Source organism: Teleopsis dalmanni, chromosome X (assembly GCF_002237135.1).
Source record: "Teleopsis dalmanni isolate 2A chromosome X, ASM223713v2, whole genome shotgun sequence".
In the NCBI taxonomy this organism is placed as follows: Eukaryota; Metazoa; Arthropoda; class Insecta; order Diptera; family Diopsidae; genus Teleopsis; species Teleopsis dalmanni.
The window spans coordinates 27485285-27494928 of NC_051848.1; the positions used below are offsets into that span (position 1 = coordinate 27485285).

At 30.4% G+C, this 9644-nt stretch overlaps 2 protein-coding genes across 7 annotated transcripts; one reads left to right on the forward strand and one right to left on the reverse strand.

Moving 5' to 3' along the window:
• Nucleotides 1-708: 708 nt before the first annotated feature.
• On the forward strand, nucleotides 709-3954 carry LOC119687914 (pre-mRNA-splicing factor CWC25 homolog). 6 transcript variants are annotated; one of them, XM_038102465.1, is made up of 5 exons: nucleotides 709-877; nucleotides 1054-1108; nucleotides 1166-1376; nucleotides 1453-3409; nucleotides 3553-3953. In XM_038102465.1, the coding sequence occupies exons 2-5, from the start codon at nucleotides 1091-1093 to the stop codon at nucleotides 3611-3613; spliced, it is 2247 nt and encodes a 748-aa protein (XP_037958393.1). In that variant the 5' UTR covers nucleotides 709-877; nucleotides 1054-1090; the 3' UTR covers nucleotides 3614-3953. The 6 variants fall into 6 exon arrangements, 4 of the variants coding, with proteins under 4 accessions (XP_037958393.1, XP_037958394.1, XP_037958392.1 ...); XM_038102466.1 differs by having other exon boundaries at nucleotides 1074-1108; XR_005253282.1 differs by lacking the exon at nucleotides 709-877 and having other exon boundaries at nucleotides 889-1108; nucleotides 3553-3712; nucleotides 3782-3953.
• A 2711-nt stretch (nucleotides 3955-6665) lies between these two features.
• On the reverse strand, nucleotides 6666-8556 carry LOC119688071 (phosphoglycerate kinase). Its single transcript, XM_038102705.1, has 4 exons — nucleotides 8318-8556; nucleotides 8153-8261; nucleotides 7243-8078; nucleotides 6666-7164 (listed from the first exon to the last, which is right to left on the reverse strand). The coding sequence occupies exons 1-4, from the start codon at nucleotides 8512-8514 to the stop codon at nucleotides 6924-6926; spliced, it is 1383 nt and encodes a 460-aa protein (XP_037958633.1). The 5' UTR covers nucleotides 8515-8556; the 3' UTR covers nucleotides 6666-6923.
• Nucleotides 8557-9644: the final 1088 nt, after the last annotated feature.

Below are 9644 nucleotides of genomic sequence, written 5' to 3' on the forward strand. Positions count from 1 at the left end.
CAAGAAACACACCCCTGAAATTACGCATGTAGCAAGAATGTATGTTTGCTTATTTTATCGAATAACTTTATTAAATATGACTAGGTGGAAATACAAATACAGTACCACCATCACAAATGGATTAGTTTGTCATTATTTATGTTAAAATACATCTCATTTATTGTAACAAATAAAATTTTATATAAAGTCTTCAAATAAAGTCTGTAAGTCTGTAATTATTTATCGAAACATACTAATATGACAGTCACGGCTGTTAGTTTTAGTATAAATAATTATATAATAAAAGGAAAATCGAAATAAATTTCAAACGAAAACAATCTCAGAAAGATATTATTAAAAAAATTTAAATGAAAAAAAGGACAAATATTTTGTTTATTAAAATCGGATTTTAAGTAATAAGAAAACAAAATGGCGCATTCAAATGGCATTATATAGCCAATTTCAAACACAAAAATGAAATTCAAATTGGTTTTCGTATTTTCTTGTATTTCATGTATATGTTTAACTTTTAAAGTAAAAGTGTAGAGACTTATAGGAAGAAATTGCTGATTCATGTAAATTTAGATAAAGTGCAATTGTATTATTAGGAGTAATGTAAATGCAATGTAAATCCAATTTTTGCTTTTATATAAACATAGTAATATATAAAAATGTGAAAGTTTTAATTGTATAATTTTTTTGAATTGTGATAATTACATATTGTGAAAAAAACAGTAAAAAAAATTCTACTTAAACATGATTTGCATCAATTGTTTACGATAATCAGAATTTCTGTTCGTTTTAAAAGAGCGCTATTTTTTCGGTCTGGCAGCACTTTTTGACAGTTTAATTTTTATTGTGTTTCGTGCATATGTCTGGTGTATCTAATTATTGTCAGGTAGAGCAATATATATTTTTATTTCAGTTGTTTATTAGGAAAGTTAGTTTGTGTTTAAACTCGAACGATATCACTTCAAATTGTGTAGTACTTATATGCAAGTTGCTGAATTTTAAATAAAAGATTAAAGTTTTTCAAAGAATCAAATTGTTAAAATTAATAATTGTAATTTACAGTGTAAATTTCATTGTTGCAGAATAAAATACTTCCAAAATGGGTGGCGGAGATCTCGTAAGTTATATATGTTATAAAAATTTATTGAATAAGTGTAATATTTTATATAAATAGAACCTGAAAAAATCTTGGCACCCGAACACAATAAAAAATCAGGAAAGGGTTTGGAAAGCGGAACAAGCACAAAGTCAGGAGGATAAAAGATTAAAGGAGCTTCGTAAAGAAATTGAGGAGGAAAAATACCGCGAACGGCTTGTCAAAGTTGGTGAAACATCTGGTGTATTAAGTAATGACAATAACGGCAAAATGGATTGGATGTATAGAAGTAATTATATCATTTACATTGTTTCTAACAGTTTCAAGAGCTTATTAAACTTTAAACTAATTTGTATTATTTTTAGATAACTCGAACCTGATTAATCGTGAGGAATATTTGCTTGGTCGTCGTGTTGATAAAACATTTGAAACCTTGCAAGCTGAAGAGAAGGAAAGTACAGAAGTATTTGTGCCAGGTATGAAAAGGGCGGCAAATCATGTAGAACATGAGTGCATACCAACATCTATAAGAGTTTATCGCGATAATATGACAACTGAACAAGTAGATTTGCAGCGAAAAATTTTGGAAGATCCTTTAATGGCTATAAAACGAAAAGAAATGGAATCCAGAAAGAAATTATTGGAAAATCCTGTTAAACTTAAGGAATTACATCGATTGCTTAAAAATGACCAAAAAACAAAAGAAAAACACAGGAAAAAATCGAAGAAATCTAGAAATAAAGGCAGCGATGACGATTCAGCTTCTGAGGAAGGCAAAAATTTAGATAAGGAGTTGGAGAAGCGTTTCAAAAAATTCAAACACAACATGAGCGATTTAAATAAAGATATAACAAAGCTCCTTGGAGCCAAATATGAATTTATTACAAAGGAATTGGACAAATCTACTGGTGTTAAGAAAAGGAGTGGCAAGTCAAGCAAGAGAAGTCGTAGTCGCAGCAGATCTAGAGGGACGGAGATTGAATATACTCGCCATAGACGTAGTCCAAGTAACTCTAAAAGACAAAATAAAAACAGATTTAGGACTAATTCTGTCAGTAGCAGTTCCAGTGTTGAACGGAATGAACGAAAACATAAACATTCTATCAAATCACCAAAATATCACAATACAGCTAATAAAGTGAGAGACTATAAAAAATCTAAAGAGAAGCGAAGGAGTGCAAGTAGCAGTAATGATGAATATGAATTTAAGCAAAACAAAATGACACGCGGATCAGTTTCGAAAGAAAAAATACGTGAAAAAGGTAGGACTACTAATAAGAAGCGTTTAAGTAGAAGTCGTTCAAGGAGTCGTACTTGTGAAGGTGAATACAGATATAGCAAAGATACAGCACGTGGTGCATTTTCTAAAATGAAATACTCAAATAAAGATCTCTCGAATCGTTGGAGTAGTGAAGAATCCGAGCTTAAACCTAGCAAAATACGTTATCAAGAAGACCATGCCACCAGAGGTCGCTCAAAAAGCTGGGGTAGTGAAGAAATTGTTTTTAATTCAAATAAACAAATTCAACGGTTATCACCAATAGTAGAGAAACGTAGAGATAATAAAATCACTACAGAACAATCCAGTAGCAAACGTTCAAATAGTAGAGATAGAAGAAGCTATGCTGATAGTAGACAAAAATATGATAGAAAAGAACGTTCAAAGTCACCAAAAAGCTCGAAGTACGGAGCAAAGGTGTCAACAGCAAATAAATTTAGGCGTTCTACCAGAAGTCGATCAAGAAGTAATGCAGGTCGAAGAAATCGTAGCCCTAGTAATGATAGACGTTACATTAAGCCTTCAAGGTCTTCTATGGAACGAAAACGTGAATACGATGAAGGTACAAGTCATAAATCAAAGCATTTAAGCAGAAGTGGATCTAGAAGCAAAACTTATAAGAAGGCGGACTATCATTCAAAATCTCCAGCTAGGCATGAAAGTTATAGCAATTCGAGTCGCAGACGTTCACGTTCAACCACACCACGCAGGCAGCATTCTTCGTATGAGCAACCACGAAAGGAGTATAAAACAAAAACCGGTAATAGTTCTTTGAACGCTGAAGAGAAGGAAGCTCGTTTACGTGAAATGATGGCAAATGCTTCTTGGCGTGAGGAAACTCGAACCCGTGCCGTACAAAAGCATCGTGAAGCATATGCGCGCGAGGAAGAAAATCATAGATCAAGCACTTTTGACAAAGAGTTTGTTGATAAAGAGATGAAAAAAGCTATAAGCAACCAATCATCCATAACATCGCGGATACAATCTAATCTAAACAACATACAACGTTCATCGCTTGCCATGAACTCAAATTTCGCAAGAAAGTAATGTATTTACAAGATGTGTAGTATTATAATTTGGTTCATTTCTATTTACCGGTTTTCGAAGTGAACAGTTATTTTAACAATGTCACTTCTAAAACCGTTTCCTGATTATTGAATTAAACTAATAGTTATTTAATTTTTAGCCAATTTAAGAATATCACAAGAGTAGATCCGCAAGAGTCTGTTTTTTTGTGGAACTACTGAATCGTAAATAAGTCTAGAAGATAATTTCAGGTCATGTAGTGCTCCTGCATTAAATTCACTACAAACTCAAATCGTAAGGATATAATCAGGTCTATAAATGTAGGTTTATAAACATACAAAAAGATGATAAACTTTGAAATAAATAGGTAAAGGGTGTTTCGGTTTTAGTGTGTGTTAAATCGTTCCTTGGTTTGAAAAACAAAAACAATCGTGTGTTGATGTCAGGGTATCTAAAAAGGCTATCTGATAAACATCTCGAAAAACTTTCACTCAAAAAACCTGTACTCAAAAAATTTTCACTTAGAAAATGATTGTCTTGAAAATGGTTTATCGAATAAAGAATTAAATCATTTATTAACTTTTAGTTAATTAAATATACTTTAATTTGATGTCTAATATATTTTTGTTTTTAAACAAGTATGAAATTATCATGACTCAAAATTAATTTTTATTTGGAAAATTTTCGATCATATTTATAGATAACCCTTGGCGTTCTCGAAATTTTTGTAAAATTTGTTATGTTTATTTTCATATCAATACCTTATTTTTTTATTCGAAGTTCGAACAGAGTTTTTCTATAAGTATATTTATCAGATTGAATAGCTTTGTGTAATGATCTAAATGCAATTCAACATATGTATATTTTATATTGTTTAGTTTATATTGCAGCTACGGGTTATGTTATGCAGACTGTCACGGTCACGTCAAACGTGAAATCGTTGTTGATTTTAATATAAATTTAAAAATTGAGACTAAGAGAAAGGGAAATTTCGTTTTAAATTTGTTCACGGTGATGAGGCTTTCTGTGCCTCGTCACTTTGGTCAATATAATCAGTTGATATTACTTAGTAATAAATATTAGAAGTTGCTCCTTTTGTTAAGTCAGTAAGACTAATTAATAGCCTAAACACTGAATTTATTTCTTTATAATAACTTGGATCAAGGAACTAGTTTCGGGATTATTCCATTCAAGGAAATATTCATATATACGAATATATTATATTTTATATATATATGTTATATTATATATTATATATATATGTTATATTATATTTTATATATATATGTTATATTATATTTTATATATATATGTTATATTATATTTTATATATATATGTTATGTTATATATTATATGTATATGTTATATTATATATATATGTTATATTATATTTTATAAATCGAATCAATTCGATTGAAATACTACAAAAATAACTATGAAAAAAAATTTTATTTTGAAGTTATATTGAATTTTGATTAGATTTGGTCTTCAAAATATAATGGGAGACCAAATATAATGAATATAATGACAGTTTGAAGTTAATAGTGTCTTCTCAAGCCTGCGAGGACTTCTTCAAGGTTCTTAGAATCACAGTTCTGTAGTGCACATATGTATAACAAGTAGAGTGCAAACAGAGAAGATTTTGTATTTAAAGAGAATACCGCTGAAGGAATTGTCACTGAACCTTCATGAGTTAATAAATCGACTATAAATTTGATTCAAATGTAAATGTTCATCATTGAATTTCTGTAGATATATAATTGTACTTAGCATATCAGAACATGCAAGATATTTTAAATATATAAAATACATAATTGGTTTGTGTGCCATGAAAAATGAACTTAAAGCATAGCATTATATATAATGCTTTTATGAATCCATTTTATTCCTAATCCTCCATTAAATATGTATAAAAATATTATATGTGTTTTAAAATTGCATTGTGTTAAAAAAAGAAAAATATTTTGAATGTATTATTATATAAAAATATATAAAAATGTTATAATAAATATTATATATATCTATATATATAAAAAACGGAGAAGTTTTTTTTAATGTATAAGTGAAAAATTGTAAATAATTTTTGGGTGTTGGTAAAAACATAGAATGGGACGTCTTTGTTGTTTATTATTATTACATCTCATTTAAATTATAGAAGCTATAGCTACATGATCTTAAGCTTACCAATTCGTACAAGAAAGGGAAATATTTTTGTTAGGAGCTAGTAGGGGGTCTTTGTAGTTTTTTTTCGGCATAATTCGGAGTTAAGCTTTACAATTTTTGCAGTCTTATTTCAAATTCTTTAAATACAATATTTCATCAAATTCTTTAATATATTCATTTGCGAATAATTATTCATTATCATCTTGTCTTCATTTGATAAGAGTTTTTGACCAGCGAGCGTGATTACGAACGTCTTAAAATTATACAATTAAGAATATAAATAAGTTTAGAATTTTGAGATGAAATTATCAGTAATTAATAGAGAAAGACAAAGGTTACTGTAACCACGTCTTTAGAACGACAAATAAAGGGTTAGAAAATGAGTAGACTCGAATGAGTTATTTGACTACTGCGAAGTAAATCAATGAAAAATTGAGCTGTGCATATCGGGTAGAAGATTATGACGTTCGATACTTATAAATTAATAAAAATTAAATAATAACAAAAATAATAAAAAATTTTAAATGTTAGTCATCGTGCTTTTAGCAAATGAAACTCTAGACCTCATGAGAAAAGAATATGCAAAAAAAAGAGATCAGATCAGACCAGATCAGTTGATTGAGATAAATTAGTTTAGTTCGCAGGTTCAGTCAATTCTATCAATGGGAGAAGTCTTAGCTTTAAAGTAAAAGAGTGGCTCTCAAATTGTAATTAAGAGTTGTCAAATTACTCCTAAATGGTTCAACGTATCGACAAGACTAATATAACAAATTTCAATTTAAACGGTAATAGTTAAGGATGTATATAACCACTAAGCTATCATGATTGTTCATTTTCAAAAATTAAATTTAAGTTACAGTATTAATAAAGTTACAAAGCAGTAATAACTACGCCTTCGATTATTATTTAATTCTTGATTTTATAAAATTATAAGTAAAATTAATATAAGTGGGTTTATAGAGTTTAAATGCGACCAAGTTTTTAACCAAAAATCCTTAAAGACAGACAATTGAATTTATTGTTAAACGATATTTCAAAAAGCGAAAGTTTCCATAGCAATTTCCTTAATATATTAAACTCTTGGGAATTCCATTTTTAAACACTTTTTAATTTAGAATAAATTATTTTACGGAATTTTATTATTTTCCATTTACTATTAACAACTAAATTTTTAGAGAGTGTAACCACAACAATTACAACAAATGACAGTTTATAAAGCGTATATCTACTACACGTTGAATATTCTATGGATGTTGACAAAATTCTAACAATGTAATAATTAATCTCAAATAATTATAAATATAGTAAATAATTAACAACATTCATTATAACGTAGATTTATGATAACATCAGCGATGTGCGTTAAATTAAGCGTTGCTTAAGGCAGCTACACCAGGTAGTGTCTTACCCTCCAGCAATTCGAGTGATGCACCACCACCAGTAGAAACGTGTGATACTAAAGATTCAGTGTTCCATTTGGCGCAGCATGAAGCAGTGTCGCCACCACCAATAATTGTAACAGCACCGGATTTAGTTGCTGTTACAACTGCATCCATAACTGCTTTTGTGCCATTGGCAAAGTTAGCAAATTCGAATACGCCTGGTGGTCTGCAATAAAAATAATTGTTTAGTATATTTAGAGAGCAATTGTTTTACTTATTAAGTACAAAGGTTGTAATTACTTACCCATTCCAGACAATAACTTTTGCACGGCATATGGGTGCAGCAAACAATTCTCTTGTTTTTGGGCCAACATCCAAACCCATGTGTCCATCAGGTATACCACTTTCCACAGTAGCCTCACTTACGGCAGCGTTTTCGGCGAATTTATCGCCACAGATAAAATCAACTGGTAAATGCAGTTGTACATTATTCTTCTTAGCTTTTTCAACTAAATTTTGTACAATTTTGGAGCCCTCTTCATCAAACAAAGAAGAACCGATTTTCATGTTGTTTAAAACTTTCAGGAAAGTAAAGGCCATGCCGCCACCAATTATCATTTCGTTAACTTTATCTAAAAGATTTTCAATCAATTGAATTTTGTCGGCGACCTTTGCACCACCTAATATAGCCAAAAATGGACATGGTGGATTATCCAGAGCTTTTGAGAAATACTTAAGCTCCTTATTGAGTAATAATCCGGCAGCGCGTTTCTCAAAGCCTTCACCCATCATTGAGCTATGTGCACGATGCGCTGTACCAAATGCATCATTTACATATACATCACCTAATTTTGCAAGACTTTCACGGAATGCTTTTACTTTGCTTGGATCAGCTTTAACTTTTGCGCCGCTAGGATCGACACCTTTGCCTTCCTCTTCAGTATAGAAGCGCAAGTTTTCTAGTAATATAACTGAACCAGTTGGTGGGTCCTTACATTTGCTTTCAACATCGGAACCAACGCAGTCGTTCAAAAAGGTGACATCCTTACCAAGCAAAGTTTTTAATTCTTCAGCAACTGGCGCTAAAGTGTATTTTGGATTTTTGTTGCCATCTGGACGACCCAAATGCGACATTAGCACCTACATGCACACATGTAATTATATTATATATACAGAAAAGGTACACAGTTACTATTATGTATTCTTATAATTACCACAGATTTGGCATTTTTCTCCAAAGCATATTTTACGCTATCCAAAGCTGCGACAATACGTTGATTACTGGTTATTTTACCATCCTTGATGGGCACATTAAAGTCAACGCTGTAAATACATTCTTTTATTTATGTAATGAAATCGAGAGAGTTATTTACACTTACCGCATTAATACGCGCTTTCCGTTTAAATCCAAATTTTCAATGCTTAATTTGTTGAATGCCATTATGGAATTACTGCAGCTCTTTTCTGTTCTTTTTACAACAAGCCCAGGCAAACTCTTCGAACTCTGGAATCTTATTGATGCAAGTGACAACTTCACATTCAGTGTGCCCAACTGAAACAAACGTTTGAATGTCATTGAAGGTCAAATAGCGTAAAAGACAGAGCGGTTCGCGAAATTCTATAATCAATGAATATCAAATTCAGAGTTGTTAAATTTTCATCAAATATAATAGTAAGAAAATTATTTAAAATAAGTTGATATATATATCAATGTGTATAATTTAACATATAATCAATAAAACAGGTAGAGCTAATAGTCATTTCCATTATATATATATTTTTTTTTATATAATATATGTTATATACTATGGCCTTGTGCGAGATCAAGTAAATTGATGGTAAATTGAGGAAAATAATAAATTATGTCGGTGTAACAGCAAATGTTGGTATTTACTAGAATTTCGAGTAGGGTAAATTAGATAAAAATTAGGTAAATTGGGTGTTAACATTGTGAAAATCTTATAAGATATTTAATAAACAAATAAATAAATTTGAAAACTTTAAACCAAAAATAATAAATAAGTGCAATAAATATATAACTAAATATTTACATAAGTGCAGTGCAAAAATTCCTAGAAAATTTCAAATTACTTTGCTTCAATTTACTCGAACTCGCATACCGCCTATATATACAATTTCTACTATAAAAAAAATGCCTAGATAATGGAGCTTATACAACATATGTTTGGGAGATCTAGAGTAATGATTTTCGCATTTTTTTTCTTGTTTTCTACAAAAGTTGAGCTACAAAAATTGAGCTGGTGTTGCTTCGCAATACCTGCCATCTGTTATATACTATATTACGTTTGTAAACGTTAGTAAAACTCAGATAAAACACAAGTAAAGTACAAACTGAGAGCGTAACACAAATAAAGTGCTAAATTACGTTCTTTACACAGATTTTCATGGAACAGCTTTTTGTGAAGTCTGGTAAAAACACTAGCGCCGCGCAAATGGACAATACAAAAATTTTAAATCAAACCAAAACAGCTGATTTACACATCAACACAAATTTTCAAATTTCGACAGTGATATCACGTTCTCTCAGATGCTCTCATATACTCAAAAATTTGCTGGTGGAATGCACTTCCAAAGTCATTGCAAGGTGCAAGAAATCCAAGAATTCTATACTAAAACGGCAAGAGTACGAGAGTTGCAATATCAAAATGAAACAGCTGTTTTTGCAGCACTCACATCCACTTGAGA

What these genes read in the sequence shown, in the direction of transcription:
- LOC119687914 (XM_038102465.1), top strand. An exon ending in AATGGATTGGATGTATAGAA is followed by an intron (nt 1,377 to 1,452) that starts GTAATTATATCA and finishes TATTATTTTTAG; the next exon opens with ATAACTCGAACCTGATTAAT. An exon ending in AACTCAAATTTCGCAAGAAA is followed by an intron (nt 3,410 to 3,552) that starts GTAATGTATTTA and finishes TTTAATTTTTAG; the next exon opens with CCAATTTAAGAATATCACAA.
- LOC119688071 (XM_038102705.1), bottom strand. Translation starts at nt 8,514, where the DNA reads ATGACATTCAAACGTTTGTTTCAGTTGGGCACACTGAATGTGAAGTTG. An exon ending in GGAAAGCGCGTATTAATGCG is followed by an intron (nt 8,262 to 8,317) that starts GTAAGTGTAAAT and finishes ATGTATTTACAG; the next exon opens with CGTTGACTTTAATGTGCCCA. An exon ending in AAAGTTATTGTCTGGAATGG is followed by an intron (nt 7,165 to 7,242) that starts GTAAGTAATTAC and finishes TTTTTATTGCAG; the next exon opens with ACCACCAGGCGTATTCGAAT.